This window comes from Monodelphis domestica, chromosome 7, assembly GCF_027887165.1.
Source record: "Monodelphis domestica isolate mMonDom1 chromosome 7, mMonDom1.pri, whole genome shotgun sequence".
Lineage (NCBI taxonomy): Eukaryota > Metazoa > Chordata > Mammalia > Didelphimorphia > Didelphidae > Monodelphis > Monodelphis domestica.
In genome coordinates, this window is record NC_077233.1 from 212,411,838 (window position 1) to 212,437,682 (window position 25,845).

The 25,845-nt window shown below is 37.1% G+C and overlaps 1 protein-coding gene across 4 annotated transcripts in view; it reads left to right on the top strand.

Moving 5' to 3' along the window:
• Nucleotides 1–25,845, top strand: part of RADIL (Rap associating with DIL domain) — a 117,937-nt gene that overhangs the window by 11,856 nt on the left and 80,236 nt on the right. For all 4 annotated transcript variants that reach the window (XM_056806460.1, XM_007498431.3, XM_056806461.1 and 1 more), the window contains one exon: nucleotides 23,787–24,100. In XM_056806460.1, the coding sequence (XP_056662438.1) occupies nucleotides 23,787–24,100 (314 nt within the window). The remainder of the gene's footprint in view (nucleotides 1–23,786; nucleotides 24,101–25,845) is intronic.

Consider the following 25,845-nt stretch of genomic DNA (forward strand, 5'->3'; position numbering starts at 1 on the left):
TCTTGAACCAGAGGATAAAATAGAGTCTGAAAGAATCCATAGATCACCTCCTACAATAAATCCCTCAATGACAGCTCCCAGGAATGTTATAGCCAAGTTCAAGAGCTCTCAGGTCAAGGAGAAAATATTGCAAGCAGCCAGAAAGAAACAATTCATATATCATGGAGTCTCATTCAGGATTACACAGGATCTGGCAGCTTCCACACTGAAACACTGGAAAGCTTGGAATATGATATTCTGGGAGGCAAGGGAACTGGATTTCTAACCAAGAATTATCTATCCACCAAAAATAACTATATTCTTTATGGTCATTTAATAAAATAGAAGATTTCCAAACATTCCTGAAAAAAAAAAAAGACCAGACTTAAATAGAAATTTTGGTGTCTAAATACAAAGTTCAAGAGAAGCATAAAAAGGTAAATAAGAAAGAGAAAAACAAATTTAGAGGCTTCAGTAAGGGCAAATTTTCTATATTCAGATATGGAAAGATACCTGTAACTCTTAAAAATCATCATTATTGTACTAGTTAGAAGAAATATATATATAGACAGAAAGTATGGTAGTAAGCTATTATAGATAATATGTACAGCCTTCTGGTAAAGCATAGAATAAATGTGTTTGCTTTTCCATATAACATTCCTTCAAATATCTGAAAACTTATGATTTTCTTTAGCCATTTTTTCTTTCCAGAACAAACAGGGTTCAGTCCAAGATTCTTTTAGTTGCTATCCTGGCAGCTCTCCTCCTTCTCTGTTTAGTTAATTTTCCTTTTAAAATGTGTCACCCAATACCTAATTTCTATGTCATAGAAATAGTTTTGTTTTAAAGAACAAATTGTTATTGTATTTAATAGAATTTTTCCAAACGTTTCATTGATTTATATTGATCTATAGATAGAGCATTCCTTAAGCTCTTAGTATGTGTCAAATATTACTCTAAATGCTGAGGGTAACAATACCTCCACAAAATAATGGGGGGAAATGATAGTTAAAGAGGAGCTAGTAAAAGGGCATGGAGACTAATGTGGTTTGGAACTGATGTGGGTGCTTGGTTTGTGATAAGATAAAGCAGAAAGCTCACCTATCTGAGCTGTGGATCCAAGTTTCTGGTGGGAAAGAGGTGGGGATGATAGAGTGGAGGGGGCATGATTTGGAGTCAGAATTGTATTCTTTCTGGAATAAATCAGACATTCCTACCTAGAATGTCAGCCCACATAAGACAGATTCCAGAATTTCTAAGCTACTTTTATTTTCTTCTCTTTCCTCTATCCTAAAAGAGTAAAATGTTTAGGTAACCTACTAAAATGCCCAATTACCCTCTGGGGTAATCTGATCTCAGCTAGAAACAGTAGTAGAAAATGGGATAGAATATATGTATGCAAATTCAAGTAAGTAAATTCTGTTCCTACCAGTTTTAAAATAAATGAATATCATAAAGCAATAATTTGTATGGTTACATTTCTAATATATGTCATTTCCATTCTTTCTACTACCTATAAGTAATTTCACTGACTGTCACCCATGCCTGAAATTTTCTCTTTCCTTATTTCTATCTTTTGACTTCCTTCAGGGCCAACTAGACGCCATTGCCCTTTAATGCTAGTGCTTTCCTTCTAAAATTATTCTCAATTTATCCGATTTTCATCTTGTTTTTATACATAGTTATTATCTCCCCCATTCAATTGTAAGCTCCTTGAAACTAGGGACTATTTTTTTGCCCCTCTTTGTATACTTTCATGGTGTTTACTTAGCATAGGGCTTGGCAGGTAGTAGGAGCTTAATAAATGCTTATTGACTTGGCTTGTTTTGTAGTAAGTTTCAGGTTAAGCATTTAGCCAGTTTAAATTTTAACTTCTCAAGTTATCCAGAGCTGAATTGTAGCTTAAAATGAGAGGTGGAGATTGAAACAATAGAGCATACCATGTATATTTTATCCAGAGGAATGTGGATTTTCAGCATTATTATTATGATGATTATGATTATTATTATTAAAACCCTTACCTTTCGCCTTAAAATTAATGCTGTGTATTGGTTCCAAGGCAGAAGAATTGTAAGGACTAGGCAATGAGAGTTAAGTGACTTGCCCAGGGTCACACAGCTAGGAAGTGGCTGAGGCCGGATTTGAACCTAGGACCTCCCATCTCTAGACCTGGCTCTGAATCCACTGAGCGACCCAGTTGCCCCCTCTAGCATTATTAAGTAAGAGAAGTAAATTGAGATAATTCTTTAAAGACATTTTGACAGATTCCTGTCATAGGCATTTTCCCCAATGATGCTGCCTTTCTCTAATTGCCTGTTCCTTTTTTTTTTTTTAAACCCTTACCTTCCCTCTTGGAGGCAATACTGTGTATTGGCTCCAAGGCAGAAGAGTGGTAAGGGCTAGGCAATGGGGGTCAAGTGACTTGCCCAGGGTCACACAGCTAGGAAGTGGCTGAGGCCGGATTTGAACCTAGGACCTCCAGTCTCTAGGCCTGGTTCTCAATCCACTGAGCTACCCAGTTGCCCCCACCTGTTCCTTTTTTTACTCCAGAGCACTACAGTGTTGTGTGTCTAGGGAAATAGAGAGATGGAAAGGAGGGTGGAAGAGCATTGAACCCGCTAGAGTTGTTTTTTTTTTTTAGAGAACTGGCATTTAAAACCAAGGCCATGTTGAGCTAAAAGACCAGACCTATCACTGAATAAAAGGTGGTGAGTCCCAAATATTCTAATCCTCTAATAGCAAGTTGAGGAAGAAGACCATAATTAGTAGGTTTCAGAACCAATGAAAAATTTGGGAAAGGGCCTGAAAGTTAAAGTAATGGCAGTAGGAATAGGGAGAGAGTAGTATAAATGTTGTAGAGCCTGGCTGTGCCTCTTACTTTTTTGGGTTTCAGATTCTTCATTCTTTTAAAGAGGGAGAGAGAGTGAGAATGAGAGTTGGACTTCTGAGATCCCTTCTCAATCATTGATTCTAGTTTTAAAGATAGCACAGGGGGCAGTCAATGGATTGAGAGCCAGCTTTAAAAAAAAAAAGATTGCAATTTGCTGAAGGTGCAAGTTGATGGTTAGGGTTTATTTTTAGCAATTAAGTATTTTAAATTAAGGTATGTAAATTGTTTTTTAAGACGTAATACTATTGTACACTTAATAGACTTATAGTACTGTGTAAACATAACTTTTACATGCACTGGAAAAGCAAAAAAAAATTGTGTAACTTGCTTTATTGCAATATTTGCATTATCGTGGTAGTCTGAAAGCAAATCTACACTATCTCCAAGGTATGCCTGTAATTGGAAGTAGACAGTACTCTTAGTCTTTCCCTCCCTGCCTTTTGGTACAGAACCATAGAGTGGTCCAGAGTTGTAGAGCTTCAACAAACATTAAGTGCCTGCTGGGTACAGGATGCTCCACTAGGCTTTGGTAGGTAAGGGGAATCAAAGTTTAGAAAAAAACATTGGCCCTGGCCTTATGGAGCTTACAGTTTGGTATGGGAATTTAACATGTCTCTATATAAATGTAGTAAATATGTAAAAGTATTTTTACATATATGTTAAAATATTTAAATATTTTTAAAAATACAAGATAATATGTACTGCTTTAGAGAAATGCAAAGCAAAGTGCTTTGTGAAGTCCAGGGAAGAAGGGCAGCAAGGAGGACCAGGAAAGCTTTGTGATAGGGCATTTGAGTTATGCCTTACAAGATAAGTAGGAATTCAATAGATAAAAGGAAGAGGGGCCAGTGATTCCTCCCAGGTATAGGGGATCATATAAGTGAAAGAACAGAGGTGAAAAAGCTGAAGGTGGCTTTGGGCAACAAAGAATAGTCCATTTTTGTTGAAAACATAAAGAATGTGGTGTATAAGTAGTATGTTAGGATTGGAAAGATAGACTAGTGCCATATTAAATACCAGGCAAAAGACTTACAACTTTGTAGGCAATAGAGAGCCACTGAATTATTTTAAGTAGAGGAGTAACTTGATTAGGTATCTGCATAACAAAGATTATTCTGGAAGCAGTTTGAAAGATGAAAATTTGAAGTAAAAACAGTAGTTCTTGCAGTAGTCCAGACTGAGGGCCTGTACTCAGGTAGTAGCACTGGAAATAGTAAACATATATTTATTACCTACTCTGTACCAGGCATAGCACTAAGTGCTAGAGATACAAAAAGAGGCAAAAGACATCCCCTACCTTCTCACAATCTAATGGGAGAGACAAGTCATATAAATAGTTTCAGATAAGCTATATACAAGATAAATAGAAAATAAGGAAGATACCAGGATTTTAAGAGGAGTGTAGAAAGGTTTCCTGTAGACGATGGGATTTAAAGGAAACCAGTAGTCAGAGATGAGGACAAAGAACCTTTGAAGGCATTGGGGATGGCCAGAGAGAACACCTGGAGATAAGAGATAGTGGATTAATGGAATAGTTAGGAGTCCATGTCATGGAGTCCATGTCATTGGGGAGTAGGATGTAACAAGACTGGAAAGGTAGGATGAGGCTAGCTTATGAAGGAGTTTGAATGCCAAGCAGAGCATTTTGTATTTGATCCTGGAGGAGATATGGACCTACTGGAGTTTATTAAGTAGGAGGATGACATTGCCCTATGCTTTAGGAAGATTACTTTAGGGCCTGAATGGATTTGTGTGGATCAGAATGGATTAGAATAGGGAAAGGTTTGAGACAAGCAGACTAGGCTATTGCAATAGTCCAGGTTTGAGGTGAAAATGGTCTGTACCAGGGTAGTAGCAGTACCAGAGGAGAGGAGCAACTTTGGCAATAGCTTGGATATAGGGTATGAAAGATAGTGAAGTGTCAAGGATGACACTTGGATTGTGATCCTGAGAAATTGGGAAGAGTAATCTCTAGTAATAAAGAAAGTGGGAAGAGGGGTAGATTTTTTTTTTAAAACCATTACCTTTCTACTTAGAATCAATACTGTGTATTGGTTCCAAGGCAGAAGAGTGGTAAGGACTAGGCAATGGGGGTTAAATTGTCACACAGCTAGGAAGTATCTAAAACCAGATTTGAACCTAGAACCTCTTGTTCTAGACTTGACTCTCAATCCACTGAGCTACCCAACTGCCACCGAGGGGGGAGGTTTTAGGGGAAAAGATAATGAATTCCATTTTGGTAGCTACTAGAAATCCAGTACAGGACGTCTGAATGGCATTTGGAGATCTGTGGTTGGAGGTTTGCAGAGTGCTTAGGGCAAGATATGTAGATTTGAGAATTATCAGCATAGAAATGATAATCAAATCCATGAGATTTCATGAGATTACCAAGTGAAGGAGAGGAGAAAGTAGAAGAGAAGAAGTCCCAGAAGAGATACTTGTGGGACACAGGAGGGAATGGATATGAAAGAATGTGAAAGTAGGATCAAAAGGTTTTAATAACATATGAGAGAGAAGAGACAAAGATAATACCAAGGTTTAAAACATGGTGATCTTTGTAGGTTATTGGAGATGGCAGATATAGAGCTCTAAATAAAGGTTAGACTAGAGATGTTTTAGGAGTCATGATCGAAGGTCTAAGAGTAAATTAAATTGTTCAGAAAAGACAAAGAAGAAAGCCAAGATTAGAGTCTTGGGTACATTCAATCTTAAGGGTGTATCAAGTATGATTGAGTTGTTCCACTGAGAAGATGGAGGTATGAGGGCCAGTGTGAGGTTGAGGAGAGAGGAAATGCTTTGTAGTAGTGATTTGTGAGGAATACAGTTGAGGATTTTTAGGTAAGGGAAGAAGGATTGTGCCTTGTGACCATATGAGCTCAGTTAAGCTTAGGTAAACATAAATTTGTAATGGAGCCTTGTTTGCATGATTTAGGAGTGGTAGAACACACTTAAACAACTTGATTTCGGGGAATCAAGACTGGGTATTGTCTCTGAAATGCTGTTGTAGAATGATGTTGTGCATTGCTAAATAGAAAAGACTGATAAATCTACTGCATTGTAATGTGGCATGGGGTGGGCAGAGCCAAGATGGTATCTTAGTAGCAATGAAAGCCTATAGCCTCTCTTTCTTATCCTTCTAAACCGATCTTTAAAAGGCTCCTCAAAAGGACTGTAGTCAAAGCAGGACAAATGATGGGGCTCTCCTACTGAACACAATGTGAAAGATATACAGAGAGAGTTAATTTTCATGATACAAGGAAGAACTGGAAGCAAAACAACACACAGAGGAGTTCTGGCCGACCACTCCCACACCTACTCTACCAGATTCAGAATCAGAGTGTGGCCAACTTTGGCATCTTGAGTTGCAGGCTACACCAAAAAAAGAGCACCTCAGATGCACCCCTTGGAAGTCCCAGATCCTGGCAGTGAGGACTGGAAGTACCTAGCACTTGGTGTTCTCAAGCCTCTTTGGTAGCAATGAAGAGAGCCAGATTTTAGGACAGAAGTGGTCAGCAGCTTGAAAATTTTCCAGTCTTCAGGCAGGAAAATGAGAAAATAGGAGCCAAAAAAAAAATTGACTCTCAAAAATTTCTACAGGGAGAAAGAGCAAAGAACCAACAGGAGATGGTGAGATCCAAAGAAACACATGCATAATTTCCCCAAAAAGCAGGAGTTGGTCATAAGCTCTGAAAGAACTCAAAAAAAGATTAAAAAATCAAATGACAGGTTGAATAAAAATGGAAAAAAGAAAGTAATGCAAAAAGAAAATAGCTTAAAAAGCAAAATTGGAAAACTGGAAAAAGACACAAAAATCCAATTAAGAAAAAAATGACTTGAAAAAATTGAGCTAATGGAAAAAGAGGCACAAAAATACAATGAAGGAAAAGTTTTTTTTATTTTTATTTTTATTTTTTTATTTTATTTTAAATATATTTTATTTGATCATTTCCAAGCATTATTCGTTAAAGACATAGATCATTTTCTTTTCCTCCCCCCCACCCCCCATAGCCGACGCGTAAGTCCACTGGGCATTAGATGTTTTCTTGATTTGAACCCATTGCTTTGTTGATAGTATTTGCATTAGAGTGTTCATTTAGAGTCTATCCTCTGTCATGTCCCCTCAACCTCTGTATTCAGGCAGTTGCTTTTTCTCGGTGTTTCCACTCCCATAGTTTATCCTTTGCTTATGAATGGTGTTTTTTTCTCCTGGATCCCTGCAAGTTGTTCAGGGACATTACACCGCCACTAATGGAGAAGTCCATTACGTTCGATTATACCACAGTGTATCAGTCTCTGTGTACAATGTTCTCCTGGTTCTGCGCCTCTCGCTCTGCATCACTTCCTGGAGGTTGTTCCAGTCTCCATGGAACTTCTCCACTTTATTATTCCTTTTAGCACAATAGTACTCCATCACCAACATATACCACAGTTTGTTCAGCCATTCCCCAATTGATGGGCATCCCCTCGTGGAAAAGTTTTTTTTTTAAACAGAATTGATCTACTGGAAAATGAGACAAAAAATCCAATGAAGAAAAGAGTTCCATGAAAAGTAGAATGGACCAAAAAAGAAAAGGAGGATTAAAAGATCATAGAAGAAATTCCATTTTTATAAAAATCAGTACTGAGCAAATAGAAGCTAATGACTTCACAAGACATCAAGAAACAATAAAACAAAATCAAAAGAATGAAAAAATAGAAGAAAATATGAAAATCTCAATTAAAAAAAAAAACAACTGACCTGGAAAATAGATTCAGGAAAGACAATTTAAGAATTATTGGACTACCTGAAAGTCCATCACCAAAATAAAAGCCTAGATATCATATAAGAAATTATCCAAGAAAAGCTGCCCTGATATTCTTGAACCAGAGGATAAAATAGAGTCTGAAAGAATCCATAGATCACCTCCTACAATAAATCCCTCAATGACAGCTCCCAGGAATGTTATAGCCAAGTTCAAGAGCTCTCAGGTCAAGGAGAAAATATTGCAAGCAGCCAGAAAGAAACAATTCATATATCATGGAGTCTCATTCAGGATTACACAGGATCTGGCAGCTTCCACACTGAAACACTGGAAAGCTTGGAATATGATATTCTGGGAGGCAAGGGAACTGGATTTCTAACCAAGAATTATCTATCCACCAAAAATAACTATATTCTTTATGGTCATTTAATAAAATAGAAGATTTCCAAACATTCCTGAAAAAAAAAAAGACCAGACTTAAATAGAAATTTTGGTGTCTAAATACAAAGTTCAAGAGAAGCATAAAAAGGTAAATAAGAAAGAGAAAAACAAATTTAGAGGCTTCAGTAAGGGCAAATTTTCTATATTCAGATATGGAAAGATACCTGTAACTCTTAAAAATCATCATTATTGTACTAGTTAGAAGAAATATATATAGACAGAAAGTATGGTAGTAAGCTATTATAGATAATATGTAAAAACACTAGGGGTAAAAAAGAGGATTGTTGTAAGAGAAATGGAAGAGGGGGCAGCTAGGTGGCTCAGTGGATTGAGAGCCAGGCCTAGAGATGGGAGGTCCTGGATTCAAATGTGACCTCAAGACACTTTCCAGATGTGTGACCCTGGGCAAGTCACTTAATCCGCATTGCCTAGCCCTTACCATTCTTCTGCCTTGGAGCTAATACACAGTATTGATTCTAAGGTAGAAGGTAAAGAATTTATTTTTATTTTTTTAAACCCTTACCTTCTGTCTTGGAACCAATACTGTTAAACCTTTACCTTCCATTATATATCTTGCGTTAACCAAACTCTTTGAAGAAGCCATCTTATACTTAGTACTTCTACTACTTCTTTTATTCTTTTCTAAACCCTTTGTAATCTAATATCTAACAGCTGTGATATTGAAATCACTTTTAAAGACTGATATATATTAATTTAAGGTTGCCAAGGAATTCACTTATGAAATTCCTAAATGAAATTCTCAAGTCAGAATGGAGTTTTATGGTAATTTAATTACAATGGGAGTAAGAAATTATTAGAGGGAGAGAAAGAGGGAGAGAAGGAAGAGGTTAACTCAACCTCCTGGCAGAGCCAGAGGGAGTTTTAGGCCTTGGAGAGCCAAGGCAAGGAAGGGAGTCAGTCCTTTAACTCACGTGACCGATTTGAAGGAAAGCTATCTGCAGGTCTCCACCCAGGCCAAGCTCCAGAATTGAACTGGTGCCTAGCCCTGTCCACAGGAAGTGCGCAAACTCCAGAGGCTGTTCTCTACCTTACTTCCTGCACCTCACATGTGCCAATGATGGCTTAAGCTTGACTTAGGACAGCCCAGGTGGGCAGTTAGTTATTTCTGATTTGTCTTTAACTAGCACATGCCCGTGTCGTGTGGGTGTGCACATTCTTGGGTGCTAGACCAAGCAAGATGGAGGAAATTTTTAAATCACACAGCATTTATCTGACTTTCTCTTCAGAATTACTATTGATCTTTAATCATCAAATCTGATGCATTTCTCAATACTTATCCTTGACTTTTCTGCAAGATTTAACACAACTGATCATTTCCTTCTCTTCCTAGATGCTCTCTTCCCTCTGGGTTTTCATGACACTGATTTTTCTCTTACCTGTCTACTGATCGTCTGTGTCAGACCCTCTAACTGTAGGTGAACCCCCAGACTCTATCTTAGGCTCACTTTTCTCTCTACACTCTCACTTGGCAACTATATCAGTTTCTATAGGTTCAATTACCATTTCTTTACCAAACACTCTCAGATCTATGTATTCAGACCTGCTCTTTCTCCTTAGATCCAGTCCTATATCACCAGCTAAAACTGTTGGAAATTCTGATTTCAGTGTCCCACAAGCATCCCAAGTTTACCATATCCAAAACAGAGTTCATTGTTTTTGCTCCCAAATCTACTCTTCTGAATTTCCCCATTATTAAGGGCACCACTTTTGTTTCAGTTGCTCAGGTCTTCAGCCTTGGTATCACTCGCATCTCCTTGCTCTTTCATGTCATAAATCCAATTGGCTGCCAGATTTTCTCCTTTCTACAATGTTTCCACAACTTTGCCAATCTCCATAATGTTTCTTTTATATATCTTTTCCTCATCACTCATATAGCTACCACCCTAGCTCAGGCCCTTATCACCCAGACTATTGCAATTGCTTTCCTATTTGGTGTTCTACCTCACACCTCTCCCTATTCTATCTTTAATGCCATCTAAGAGAGGTTTGGAATAATCTTTTGGGGGAGTGGAATAGAAAATCCACTATGGAGGAGCAAAAGGATTGCTTTGCTGCAGTGAGGGCCCAGTCAAAATGAGTAAATAGACTCAATCAGTTTAGTTGTATGATTTCTTCCAGCCCTGTTCAGCAAAGCAAGTAGAAGCCAAAGGTAGGAGTAATGGTAGGAGTAATCCTGGGTTGGAATTTGCAAAGGCATGAGTAGCAGTTGGACTAGGAAACAAATTAGGGGAGTGTAGAATTGAACTGGTTAATCAAATGGTTGAGATTGGGAAATGAAGAAAATTAGATGAGGCCTATAATGTTATGAGGGGTGGAGGAATTAGAGGTCAGGATGTTAAAGAAGGATAAGAGAAATATGACATGATCAGCAAGCTTTATTAAGCAAACACCTATTAAACAGAGGGATGTGATAGTGAGATCTAGGGTATGACCATCATTTGGCGATGGTCATACCCTAGATCTCACTATCACATCTCTCTATTTAGTCTCCCTCTAATGATTCCTTCCTTCCCTGTTACGTTCATGAGTTCTTTGCTCTGTCCTTAAAAACCTTTCTTCATTAGACTCTACTGCCCCCTTTGACTTTTTTCCTTCCCTTTTCTTCCAAACTCCTAGAAAAAGCTGTCTGTACTGTCTCAATTTCCTCTCCTCTAAATTGCCCCACAACTCTGCAGTCTAGCTTCTGTTCTTATCATTTAACTGAAACTGCTCTTTCCAAAGTTATTAGCAATCTCAATAGACAGATCTGATGATTTTCCGCCTCTCAAATGCATTTGGCACTGATGATTACCTTCTTCATGGATACTCTTCTGTCTAGGAAATGGGGAGAGGAATAATTTTTTCCAGATTACATGTTGATGTAATTTTTAATAATAATTTTCTGACATTTTGCACTCCATGTTCTTTTCCTCCCTTTCCCCTTCCAAGAAGGCAGGTATTATGAGATAGGTTGTACATATGTTATCCTATGATACATATTTCCATTTACATCATGTTGTGAAACAAGACATGTATCATGCTAGAGAAAAATTCATAGAGGAATAAAGTGAAGCATGGTCTGCTTCAATCTACATGGAGACTTTGTCAGTTCCTTCTATTGTAGTGGATAGCCTTTTTCATCAGGACTCCCTTTGTAAAATTTAAATTAGGGGGCATCTGTGTAGCTCAGTAGATTGAGAACCAGGCCTAGAGATGGGAAGTCCTAGGTTCAAATCTGGCCTCACATACTTCCCAGCTGGGTGACCCTGGGCAAGTCGCTTAACCCCAGTTGCCTAGCCCTTACCACTCTTCTGTCTTGGAACCAGTACAAAGTATTGATTCCAAGATGGAAGGTAATGTCTTAAAAAAAAATAAATGAAATTTAAATTGATATCCAATAACTCCAAGTATTATATTTTATAAAGTTTATTAATAATCACTTGAAATAGAAGTAAAAGAACAGAAATAAAAATCTGAGTAAGCCCACATGAGTAAACTTTTCCTGCCGAGCTCTCCTCCAGCCTCCCCAGCTGTGTTCTGGGAAGAAGATAGAGAGGGTGGAGCCACACAAAACTTAGACCATCTCTATGTTAGTGCATAATGGAGATAAATAAATGGGATGCTGGGAAAGAGAGTCCCTGGGGAGAAAATTAAAATTACACACCTTGGAGTTGTCCTGGATACTTGCATTGCTGATAATAGCTAAGTTATTTACAAGTAATAGATCATCATACTTTATTTCTGTTACTGCGTACAATATTCTCCTAGTTGTGCTTACTTTACATGTCTTTCCAGGTTTTATTGTGATTATCTTGTTATTAATTTCTTAGTAGGATTATATTATAGTCATATACCACAACTTTGTTTAGCTAAAATCCCTTACTTCCTTCAAGATTTAGCTTAAGCATTGTTTTTTACATGAAGTCTTTTCTTATGCGCTCTCCCACCAACTACTAGTACCATCTCTCCCTAAACTACCTTGTATTTATTTTGTATTTACTTATATCTCTATATGTTGTCAACTACTTTTCTCCCAACCCTGAAAAATAAAGTTCCTTGAGGGTAGAGATCATTTCATGTTTTTACTTTGTATTAGCTCTTAGCATAGTGTCTGGCTCATAGTAGGCATTTTATGAATGCTTGTTGATTGATTTCACCTTCTAGGTCAGTGATGGTGAACCTATGGCACAGGTGCCAAAGATGGCACACACAGCACTTTCTGTGGGCACCCCCCCCCCAAGTTCATCGCTAGAAAGGCAGAGGGTCTTGGGTGGGGCTGCTTCCCTCCCCCTATTCACTGTGCCTGACAACATTTTTTCACATCCCCCACCCCTCTGCCCAGTAGCCCAGTAGGAGCACACAGAGGGTAAGGTGGATGACTCACATGCAGCAGAGCTGGAAGGGAGCAGTCACTCCCTTCCCCATCTCCACAGGCACCTGAGGATATTCCTCACTTCACCCACTCCTTCTAGTAGCCCAATGGGAACGCTTCCTCCCTCCTCTGTGTGGGACCCACTGGGAGGGACCTGCATGGCACTCAGTCTGGGTGGGGGCAGGGCTTGGCAATCCATCTCTAAAGGTTCTACATCACTGTTCTAGGTTGTTCAAACATTAGGTATTTTACAAAGTTTTATCTATTCTACATACATACTTCTTTTTGACCCAAGTGTTTGAACTAAGTTTTGCCCATGGATATTAATTAGTTATCTGTCTTTTTTATGACTTTACTTCCTTCTTTTACCCTCCCTATGCTAAAACCAAACTACATAATGAAAAGCAGCCCATTGACAACCTCCATCTAAAGAAAGGCAAAGAGAGCCCAGTTAAGGTTGACTGTATTATTCTGTAACTCAGAGGAACAGTTAAGTCAGTTTTTATATGCTTAGGTACAACCTCTGATCTCAGCTTTAAGAAATTCTCTTCCCAGTACAGTTCTTTTACATACCTTTTTCTTTCCTATAGTTCTGAAAGGTTCTATTTCCATATGTGACCTCCTAACAAATAGCTTAAGAGTTTTATCTGCTCAGTTACTGTTATCCTAATGAATTTATTAACTGCCTGGGGGAGGGGAGAGAAGGGAGGATATTTATTCATTCTCAAAGTCACTTATTAGTAATTCTCCAAGCAGCAGAAACATTTACCCTGGAAATAAGATTTTTCATTGCTTTTTTTTTCCTTCCTCTACATGGGAAACCGGGGAACTCATAGAAATTTGCCTTTATAGAAAGAATTAGATATATTGAATATTCATCATTCATCTGTTGTAGATAGAGGCCAAAAAGTGCTATAAAAGCAGACACATTAGTTTTCTACATTCCACTGGGTGAAGCTTACAGGTGTTAGGAAATAATCAGCCTTGACTGTAATGGAGTCGGCAAGGCTGGAGAGGAAACTGAGCCATAAGAACAGGGTTGGGCAGCCAGACAACTAGATGGAAAAGTGCTAGGGGAAAATACAAGCAAGCTTTGTGCAGTAGCCAAATAGAGGGAAGTGTCAGTCTATTCATTACAGGATTGCCCATTTGTTTTCAAGGTAGCTGCTTATGTACTGTGGTGTGTTGTTACTGTGTGATGGCATGGAGATACTAGAATACACAAAACAGTTACTCTCCAGTTATGGGAGGAAAAGCATCTTTGTAAAATTAGTGTTTGGTCTTTGTACCTCTCAGTTCCACACTGGGTCAGTTCCGTGAAACTTTCAAAATACTTTATTGATGCTCCTATCTGTTACTGCCCACCAAATCCACTTCTCTTTTCTCTCCAAATCAATCCCTCCTTCATAACCAAATTTGTAATCAAGCATAACTATTGTCCAGGTCTGAAAATGCAAGTTTTATTCTATACCTTGAGTTTATCACCTCTCTATCAAGAGGTGGAAGATATGTTTCATTTGGTCTTTTGAAGTCATTGTTGGTCTCTGCTTTAGTAGTAGTCTCTTGGTAACTGAGGATGACTATTGTCTTTGTGTGTTTTTGTGCACAAAGACACTTGTGCATGAATATTTAAGTGGAAAAGTCGATGCACAGAGACAGTCCTACTCTCTCGGCATTGGAAGCCTGGGTCCAGTGGCACGAACGTCTTTTATAGTAGTTTCCTCTTAGATTATTGTACAAATATTTTTCTGGTTCTAATAATTTCATTCTGCATTAATATTCATACAAGTTATATCATATTTTTCTTTGTCATTTCCTATAGTGCAAAAATTCCATTAAATCATATTTATGTATTGAATTATATATGTTATATAAATTAAATTATATTGCATAGAGTATCATGAACAATTTGTTCAGCCATTTCCCAGTTGCTAGAGACCCATTTTATTTCCAGTTCTTTACTACAATAAAAAGTGCTGCTAGAATATTCTTATACATATAGGTCCTATTTTTCTTATCGCTAACCTCCTTAGGGTATATGCCCAAAAGTAATAGTAGCTTTTAAAATATAGTTCCTAATTGTTTTCCAGAATGATTAAAACCGTTTCATGACTTTACCATTAGTTCACTTAGTGTGTACCTGTACTGCTACCATCAATGATTGCCCTTTCCCTCTTTTGTTCCCTTTGCTAATCTGAAGATTGGGATGTGGGAGCTGCAGAATTATTTTGATTTGCCATTTCTCTCTCTCTCCCTTTTTTAATTCTTACTCTCTATCTTAGAATCAGTACTATGTGTTAAGTGACTTGCCCAGGGTCACACAGTTAGGAAATGTCTGAAGCTACATTTGATCCCCAGACGTCTCTTCTCTAGGCCTGGCTCTCAATTCACTGAGCCACCTAGTTACTCTTGTTTTGCCTTTACTCTTGCTCTAGTGATTTGGAACATTTTTCATATGGTTGTTGATAACTTATATTTCTTTATTTGAGATCCACCTGTTCATATTCTTTAACCACTTAACTATGGAAGGATTCTTATGCTTATACATTTGTGAAAGGTTCTTTATAGATTTTGGCTATTAGACCTTCATAGAAATTTGGCTTAATTTTTTTTTCTGAATTATTTCTGTTGTGGTTTTAGCAGCATTTATTTTGCTCATATAGAAAATTTTCAGTTTTGTGTAATGGAGATTGTTTATCTTTTATTCTCATTTCCGTCCCTGGTTTTGTTAAGAATTCTTCTGTAGCCATGGCTTTCTTTCAGTATTTTTGTGATAATCATCTTTATATTTAGGTACATATATCTGTTTGTAATTTGTTGCAGAATATAAGATAGCATAGTGTTTTCCAGTTTACCTAGCAATTTTTATCAACTAGGGAGTTCGTATACCAGAAGCTGAAGTCCCTAATATTTCATTAATCAACTTGTCAGTTGTTTAACCAGTACCCCAAATTTTTAAAAAATGATTATTGCTTCATAGTACATTTTGAAATATGGTACTACAAAGCCAGGCCTTTTATGCCCCACCTCCCAGTTCCCTTGAGATTCTTGACGTTTTGTTCCTCTGGATATTTTTTGTTATTATCTAGCTCTGGAAAGTAAACTCCTTAGTAGTTTGATTTGGTACCAAATATAGAAATTAATTTATATAACATTTTTATCATATCAGCCTGGTTCATGAATAATCAGAAATCTTCCTTAATTATTTGTCTTCCTTTATTTCTGTTAAAAAGTTGTTTTTTTTAAATAGCTATATTTATTTAAGTCCTGAGTGTATCTTGGCAGGATTTCCTTTATACATTTTCTAGTTAGTTTGAATGGGATTTATTTTTCTTTTCTTCCTCTTGGATTTTGTTAGTAATGTATAGAAATGCTGCTGATTTTTATGGGTTTATTTTATATCTTGCTACTTTGTTATTGTTTCTCTTAATTTTTAGTTGAATTGCTAGTGCTTGCTAAGCCATCATATCATCTGCAAATAGTGATTTCCCCTTTGCCTCATTTCTTATGCTTATTATTTTAATTTTGTTTTCTTGTTATACCTAGCTTTTCTAGAACCTTTTTACATAAGTGGTGATCAAATAAGATAACATTCAATGCTTTACAAACCTTAAAGCTCTTTATAAATGCTATTATTATTATATAATGAATATCCTTGTTTCATCCCTGATCTTACTGGAAAGGTCTCCAGTGTTTCTCCCATCAGTTGTTGTTTTTAGTAGATATTGTCTACCATTTTGAGTAAATTTGTATTTTGCATACATTCATTTGTATATTTTCTAATATAAATAAGTTTGTATTTTATTTAATAGTTTTTCTGTATTTCTTGACATAATCATGATTTTTCTTTTTCTTATTAATAAAAAATGATCTAATATTATTTGTAATTTTCCTAATGTTGAACCATTCCTAGTATAAATCCAACTTATAGTGGATAATCTTTTGTGTGTTGCTATAGCTTCTTTGCTAATATTTAGTATTTTTATATAAATATTCAATAGAGATAGTGGTCTATTGTTTTCTCTTATTTTTCTCATCCCAATTTAGGTGTCAGGACTCCATTTGTTTTGTAAAAGAAATTTGGTAAGGTGTCTTTTTCTTTTTTTCCAAATAATTTATATGATATTAAAGTATTCTTTGATTCTGTGTTTGATAAAATTCCCTACAGGCATTTGCTTCAGATTAGTTCCCCCCCCCCCCAGATCTGATTTTAGAGTAGGTAATGTTAGATAAATAGGGAGACTTCTAATTTTTCATCACTAGAGAACACTAGGAGTAAAAATGATTTTGCAGTATTTGGGCTAGATGGTTGTCTGGTCCTTTATCTGATGTAAACAGCTTGGTTTTAGATTCATGATCCATGAGGTTGGTTATTAGGGCCAAATCTGTTTTGATTCTTAATTAGTAAATGTTGGTAATTATTCATATGCCTGTCTTTTATAGCACCGATCTAGTCAATAATAAGTGTAACATCATGTCTACTATATAGCCATAATTGGCAAAATTGGCACGGTCACTGAGGAGCAAACTAAAGGAACCCTGCTGGTTTGAGCTTTAGTTGTTGACAAGATAGATTCTTGGGATCAGACAGTCTTTTGGTGCCTATTTTAGCTCCACATTTAAGGGACCAAAGACTTTTTCAGTACCAAAAGACAACAGAAGTTAGAGAGGCACTTTGAAGGAAAGAGGTAAACTTGCCAAGCATTGTCAAAAGTGTTCTCAGAGAGAGATCAGCAACCCATATACTTTCCTACCAGTAGAAAAGTGCTACTTTAATTTAAAGATGCTTTCACTTGTCATGTTATTCTTAAAGACTTCCATTAATTTAATTAGAACATTCTCAGATCAGAGGCCATATTAAGAAGAATTGAAGAAGTTTCATAGAAATTTTAGCTTCCAGGAATACCCATTTTGGCCTTTAAAATAACATTTGATTATGTTCTTGGGGTAAGTGGACTTGACAATATTACTTTCACATCCCTCAAGGATCTCCATCAGCTTAAGTAATTCCTTCAAATTCTTAAACTATACAAGGATGTCATAAGGCTTATATGAGATGATATATGCTTTACAAACCCTATAAAACTTTAAAAACATAAGCTACTATAAATCTTAAATAAATTTGGTTTCAAGTTTCAATTGATTCAGTTTTTACAGATTCATGCAAAAATAAACAAACGATAGTTAATCCAAAGTATGGCAAGCCATTTACATGCAGTGGTAGCCTATATTTCTCATCATGTTTATTTTTTACAAGGCCTATTGAACTACTCTTAAAAGGTCCTTGCTTCTTTCTCCCAGGAGGAGTTTTTACTTTACTCTAAACATTTGTTCATGACATCCCAATTCTGGGATCACTTCCTACTTTTCATATTGCAGTTAGGTAATAGAAGTCTTTCAAAATTTTGAATATTTTAAAACACTTTTTCAAGCCAACTACAGTAATGGGAGGAAAGAAGCAAAACAGGAGCAGGAAGGTAAAAACTGAAGGCTAAAGTTATAGAGGGACTTTGTTATGACCGGGGGAAAAAGCTGTGTTTATTTTTCCAGTGCAGCTTAGTAGCTAGAGTTCCCTCCAAAGTTGAAAGCTGCATTTCAAAGTTAATTTTGCCATACAAGATAGACACAGATGACTCTTTTCCTCTTCACTAAATAAGGGAACACTAATTTCATTGAGGGATAGAGAGTGAGCAGTTTTCAGCAAAAATATTTTTACTCTTATTATATCCTCTTCTTCCCTCTCCTAATGGCCTCATTTTACAAGATGTATTTAGATAGAAAAATGGACAGTTTATTTTCTTCCTGCAGAGTGAACCTCTCTAGTTTCTCTTGGACAAGTGAAGAAAGCTAGCTAGAAATAGTTCAAGAGAAAATGATTTCCAGTGTGCTTTTCTTTTTTGTTAGTGTATATTTAGGCTATGACATAATTAACTCCTAAATTTGAAAGCATGGTTTTGGAAGGGTTTTTTGACCTAGTGATGGACAGTAAAAGTGCCCAACAGATTTTCAGAAGAGAGGAAGGTATAACATAGTCACATTGAACAAACAAAAGTGGAGTCTTTGGTGGTGTGCTTTGCTTGAGATGGGCTCTACTGTGTATCTGGTTTGCTTCAATTGCAATAGTCTTCTCAGAGATACTGGGAGAGAAATTACTAATTTTATTCCCAAGTATATATTTTTTATACATTACCAAATGTTTGACAAGGAAGACATCTGTTATTCTCTGTAGAAAAATTATATTCCTGCAGTCAACTCTTGATTATTTGGGCCTATTTTATCTAGTTTGCAGATTTCTAAAACTCTCTCTTTTCTTAAAGACTATTTCACTTGTTAATCTAGTTTAACCTATCCTACCAAGACTAATATCAAGAAGAGATGAGTCTCATATAAGTGCACCCTTTTTTGTTTTTATTGAACATGCAATTCCATTAGAACTGAGAAATCTTGATGAAGAAATTTCATTTGCCAGTGCACTTGTACAACAATTTCAAGTCTTAGAGAGTTCTCTGGGTCACTGAGAGTTTAAATGACTTGCCAGATTCAAGTAGACAGTATGTTTCAGAGGGTAGGCTTAAATCTTTTTTTTTCCCTTTACTTTAAGGTTAACTCTAATGTGAGTTTTACTTATTGTTCATATTGGCAAAAGTTTTGTGGGAGCTTGAAACTAAGAACTAAAGAAGATCTTTTGGATTATTTGGTTTCTTCCAATTTTCACTAATTTCCTCTGCCTGATTATTACAAATAATCAAGAGTCTAAGAGTCTCATATAAAGTGAATTCTAGTACTTCAAAACTGATTTCTAATGCCTAAAGAAAAAGACTAAAGAATAAATGGTTAGCCTAGAATTTGATCTCAAAAGAGCCAGGCACCTTTCCCAAAATCAGTCACTTTAATGTTATTTACATAATACTTAAGATGAAGCAAAGAAGCAAAGACTTGGTTTTCTTAGATTCAAATCAGAGTATACCATTAACATCATAGCTACAGCTGACATTTAAAAAACCCTTATGAAAAAAATCTTTCCCAGGTCTTATGACTTTCTTAGACAGAGAGTTTATTTTGACTTTAAGGAGGTTACAATCTAGTAGAAAGATATGACACAAGTAGGGCTCTGGTGTTAATAGAGTATTATAATCTGACTCAGACATAAGAAAAGCAATGCGTTTTCTTTTTGTATGCTTTATTTTACATACTATGTAAATAATGCTGCCAAATGCTTGGTTTCATCTTTGGGTTTTATTCAGGACCTAGCCCAGCAGGGCTCTCTGCAACTACTAAGTGCTTTGTAAGTTCATGCTTCTCATTTCAATTGTAGGATCATAGATTTTGAGTTTGAAGGGACCTCACAAGGGTCTAAGATAGTTCAACCCCTTTTATTTTATAGATGAACTGAGGCCCTAAGAGTTAGAGTCATTTAGGTCACCTAGGAGTTAAATAGTAGGAATGAGATTTAAACCCAGGTTCTTTGAGTCTCCTTTTTCTTTTACTTCTCTCCCTATTCTGAAAATGTTTGTCACTATAAAATTTTGGAAGAATTCACTTGTGTCTATCTCTTAAGATGTATTTTAGGGGGCAGCTGGATAGCTCAGTGGTTTGAGAGCCAGACCTAGAGATGGGAGATCCTAGGTTCAAATCTGGCCTCAGCCTCTTACTAGCTGTGTGACCCTGGGCAAGTCACTTGACCCCCATTGCCTAGCCTTTACCACTCTTCTGCCTTGGAGCCAATACACAGTATTGACTCCAAGACAGAAGGTAAGGGTTTTTAAAAAAAAAAAAAAGATGTATTTTATAATTTGTTCTCTGGCTGTTAATGAGGCAACCTGATTGAAAATATCAGTGCTCTTTGGTGTAGACAGCCCAGAACAGTATATCACAAATGTCTTACATCTGGAACCCCTCCTCCCTCTCCTGTTCTTTATCGAAGCTTATAAGGACTTCCAGAGCAACTAGAGTTTTAAATCCTGGAACATTTGACAGTCAGCATACTAACTCCATCAGCAATTAAATATGAGACATCCTGAGGAGAGTTGTTTTTCTTCCCAGGTGATTTCTTCCCACTGATAACTATCCCTGTACAGAAGTCTGGGTTTGTAGCAAACAGAGTTGAATCAAAATTGCCTCCCCCCCTCAAGATAAATAGCACATCTTAATATGATATATTAGGAATCAGAGGACCCCATGAAATTGTCACATATATATGTAGAAGACTTGGAACTGCCTTTATTTTTTTAAGCATCCCATGTTAACAAAAGAGAGAACCATAATTTCTATTTAACATTTAACTATGAGAAATCTGCCATCTAAGATTAGTGAACCTGTGCTTACTGATTCTGTTTCATCTCTGTGAATTATATTTCATTACTGAAGAACCAGCCTCCAAGATTTCCAAGGCAAAAAAAAATCTGTTAGGCCACATTCAATTATTTTTCATGAATATCTTCTCAATAGAAAATCCTGATTGGTCCCTGTTTCTACCAGCATTACATTGCAAATATTTTTGTTTTCAAGTGTTCAATGCAAAGGAATAAGCAGTCAAAACATTTTAACTACCATGAATAAATTTCATCCAGTAGTTAGCAGTATTAAACTTAATCTTTTTCCAGGCTTGAACTTGACAAGGTCCCTTTAAACAGTCAGCAGACCTGAAAACGCGGGCTCTGCAGAGAGCTGTTTGTTGTCTCTGGCGAAGAGGAATATAGTGCAGTCTGCTCTGAGTCTTCAGATTTGTAGATATGATCCTACAGGAGAGAGACTTATATGTACAGATATCTTTTTCTGCATGCATTCCCTGGGCTTCATGCCATATAATATGAAATTTGGAAATTGAAGAGGGAAAAGGCTATTTTTTTCTCAAACTTCCCAGCTGCTTTTATGGCTTCATGACTTCTGAAAAGGTAATTTTCAGTTTTTCCTTTCCCCTAGAACTCTTTTTTTAATTTAATTTTTTGTAACTATGACTGGACTACTTAGGAACCTTCTCCCTTGATTCAGAAAAGGTTGAAAGATTAAAAATGCCATTTTTACTGTTCCTTTTTTACTTTCCTTTCAGATTTGTGCCTCACAGATAATATTTAGTTTGCAAAAAGCCATTAGTCCCTGAAGGGAGCTTCATCTGCCATTATTTAGGATAGAGGACCTAAATTAGGTGGGCAAGGGGACTGTAAACTGTGGTCAGTAGGCTGAGAGTTTTATATGCTGTCCCTCAGTTTCACATTTCTGACTGCTCTCCCAAATTGATACCCAGAAGTTAATTAAGGTCTGCTCTGCAGCAGGCAGACTCTGAGACTCCTCATACTGCAGTCTGCAGGTTCAGGCAATTGGCATTCTCACCCTGCTCATTGGCAGAGCTGGTCATCCTCCAGCACAGTACAGGATACGGAAAGATACCCATCTACAAGCCCTTGTCTTCAGCTGTATGGTAAGGAATGAATCTCTTGCCCTTAATCTTTGTCCCCTGGCATTTTGTTTGTTTATTTTTATTTAGTTTGACTCTAGGCAGCTGAGGCTGCAGATTTTGGTGGGTCATAATATAAGGCCAAAATAAGCCTAAAGGGCATTCTGAAGGGGAAATGAAGCTGAGGATTGAAAAGTGAATGCTTAATAATGAATTTGGGGAGCATTTTAATTTGGAGCTAATTTTCATACACCATAATTTCTCAGGTTTTTCCAATTACTTTGACTTGAAAGATCCTAAATTTGTATTTATAAGTTCTGAATGCAACATTTTCAGTAATTTTGTACTAAGTACTACTTTTATAGATTAGAAGAAGAGAGTCGGTCTTAAAATACAATCCTAGGAAACTTGTCTTATTTTCTATTTTAAAATTTCTATTATTCCAAACCCCCTCCCCCCAATCTTCAACCCCTCTGTTTTTTGGCACATAAAAGGCAAGTATACGGTCCACTGGGCCCAGAGCAGGAAGATCTGGGTTTTATTTCCCAGATTTGCAACTTGGCTGAATTGACTTGGACAAATTGCCAAATCTCTCCGAATCTTAATATTCTTATATGTAAATTGGGGGTAGTACCTATCATTATTTTGTAAAGGTTGTTGTGAAGATCAAGTGAAGTAAAGTAAAACCACTTTGAAGACCATGAAGCACTATGTGATGAATGGATTTTACTTCTCTGTGACGATGGCATTTTCCCAGTGGCTTCTGAGGGAAGGATAAGAGTTGTTTACTGGGGATTTTATGAATGCTAACTATAGGTGATGTGGTAATATTTGTGGACCACAGGAAATTAACTAGCCAGGCTTGTTGGTGCTATTGCTGTACCCTGGTGGTTGTTTCAAGGAAAAGCCTTGATGTAGATCTTAAACGTAGGGTTTATCGAATATATTTTGTATCTAGAATCCAGTCATTTGAATTTATTAGGAAAGGAAAGGAAGCCAGAAGATAACATGGTCCTATAATCTAGTGCTCATTAAAGACCCAAATTAGGATCACTAGGCATCTATAGACATCTTAAAGAAAGATCTTAAATGATCCTCTAGAAAGACTCAAGTAGCTGAGCACATCTGACCAAGAACTTTTGTGGATCATTGAATGAAGGCCATGGAAGTCAGTGGTGTCTTTCCTACCTTTTGACTATGCCTATGCTTCCTGTGTGGTGATCTTATTACTGTGAGGATTTAGTGACCTGTAGATCTTTCAGTATCCATTGTTCCAAGTGAATTCTCCCTTGTTTTAAGCAAATCCTCCTCTGAGATAAATTGGCAAGTAAGCTGAAGCCCAGTTGCAGAGTTCAAGTCTATTTTCTGAGTTTAATAAGGTGCAGTGGTAGCTAAAGAACTAAAGAAGCCAGGTCCTTTACTACTGCCAACATTGAATGGTACTGCCCAGTATTTTCTTTTTTTGAAATTATTGTTAATGGTAAAAAAAAAAAAAGATTAAAGCAATAGTCAACAAGCAGCATTAATGCTTCTCACTTCTCTTTTGTGTGTTGTCTTCATTAGAATGTAAGCTCTTCAAGGGCATAGATTGTCTTTTTCTCCTATTAGTTAGCACAGTGACCAAGTACTTAATAAATACTTTTTGTTTGCTTTCTTTCTAGGACTTGTTAAGTTCTGTCTTAAAGGAAAATCCCTAAGGCATTTTGGAGGAAATAGACAATAAGGATATTTAAGTGCTCTTCTATATTTAAAAGATCTACTAGTGTCAGAAGAATGTTAGTGATAGAAGAATGCTAATATTTTGGAGGCAGGGACTCACTTGAGAAGGCTTGCCTTGGTAAAAGAGAAAGATGTTTGGTCAGAATGAGAACAAAAGGGTATAGTGTGATGTTAAGTCCCAGATTAGAACCCCAACTATTTTTTTCTAAAGGAAGTAATTCTTTGAAAACAACTTGCTTTTCATTTTAGGGATCAATGCTCAGGCAAGGAAACTCCAGAAGAGTCGTGCAAAGGGTGCTACAACACTGACCACAGCATGTAAACGAAACTCCACCCCACCCACACTTCGGCGCACGGTTAGTGAAACCAGCTTGAGCCAAACCAATACACAAGAAGAGGAGCCAAAAGGGCATTCCACCTTGCTAGATCCCCACCAAAGCCCAGAAGATCCAAGCAAGGAGCTCCAGGCCTCTGTTGAGGAGAGAAACAACAGCAACAATATGCGATACTCACTTTACCAATCACCACACCTTCTCCTTCTGCAGGGCTATAGCCAGCAGCATGTACGTACTTCACTTTTCTTTATGAATTTGACAAGACAAACAGTTCCTAGACTTGTGGTGAATAAAATTTGGCCTCTTTAAATGGCATCTTTCAATCTTTAGTCAGATAATCTTTCTTGTAAGTGTTGTGGGGGTGTAGAGGTGCACCCCTGGGGTTCTGGAAGGATACCTTTTGCAAGAATGCAAGACTATGAAATTTAGCTTAAAAATAAAAAGAGAAATTTATTAATTTAGAAAGTAATGTTGAGAATGGCCAGGATGATAGTACAGGTGGAACAGCAAGATGGAAGGCTGCTCCTTGGGAGGACAGCATTGATGGAAAAGCTATCCCCAGACAACGTCAATTCTGAGAATTTTATACTCTTTACAACAGTGAGGACGGGACTCTAGAATGGTAACCACTCAGGCATTGGGGGGTGGGGGGGTGGTCATCTGACTGGGGTGTGCCTGGAGACATAGGGAAAGACCCTCATAAAAGAATCTTTAGTTTTAGGGAACAGATGGATGTCTAAGATACAGCCCAATAGTATCGAGCTGTACCCTGGAGGTGCATCTCTCTGTCCATCTTAAATCTAAAGGAGGATAATCCTCTCAGGGTTTTATAGGAGTTATTAAATGTTTTGGATTAGGAGTCACAAGGATGTAAGGGAGCAAAGGAATTTCCCTGATAATAGTTTGCCTGAGTTTCTGGGGGTACAATGTCCATGTCATAAGGATAATTTATAGTCTGCACCCATAGCTAAATATTGAAGGGACTAGGAGGAAGGGGGAATGCTTGTCAGAGGGTATAGGTTGGCATGAAAACATTTTGAAGAATTGTATTTATCCTATTAAAAGATGACTAGGAAATTTGATCATTTTTTTTCAGGTAATAAATAATTCTTCATTTCCCCCATAAGATGGAGAGAACCAGCCCTAGGAAGAAATAATAACGCATATTTATATAGCTTTTAAAGGTTTCTAAAGGGTTTTTTACATAACCCTGTGAGGTAGATTGTGTAAGCATTCTCATACCCATTTTGCAAAGAATACTGAGATTCACAGAAACAATATGACCAGCCTAGGTGGCCCAGGGAGTAAGTAAGAGCCAGAATTCAAACCCAAGTCTCCTTTGCCCAAGACTAGCGCTAAATGTATATTCCTCAATTGAAGAAGGCTGAGAATCCTCCCCTGTTTCTTAAGCTATAGGCCAGAGTCTCCTGTCAAGTCAATCTCTTGAGATAGCATGATCTTTTCACAATGAGAAGAATGCCATTTCAAAGAAATTTTCCATTCCACTAAAGTAGAATGCTTAAGGAAAATCTATCAAAATTTCATATACTCCTGTTTTAGCCAGTTAAACTTCAATTTGGGATTGGACTAAGTAATGAGCTCTGCTAGTTCCACTGAATTTGTGAACCTTTCTCAGAGAGCTTTATGTGTTGACTTCAAGTTTGACACAAAGGATGTATTGTGTGGTTTTTATGCCTGAGAGGACAATAGGCACAAGATGGTTGGCTTCATTCCAACCCACATCATCAGTTAGAGCTGGAGAGAGGCTCTTTCTTGTGTTGTATGTTGACATTCCTAAGCCTGTGGAATGTAGCATATTTCTTGAGTGGTGACTTGGGAAGCAGTTACCCTTTAATTTTACCATTGAATACCACATTAGCCAGAAATGAATGCCTTTACTCCTCTAGTCCACACTTGCCGTGTTCTCTATAGATAGCCCTTCTTTCTACCCTCCATCATTGCTTATTTACTCA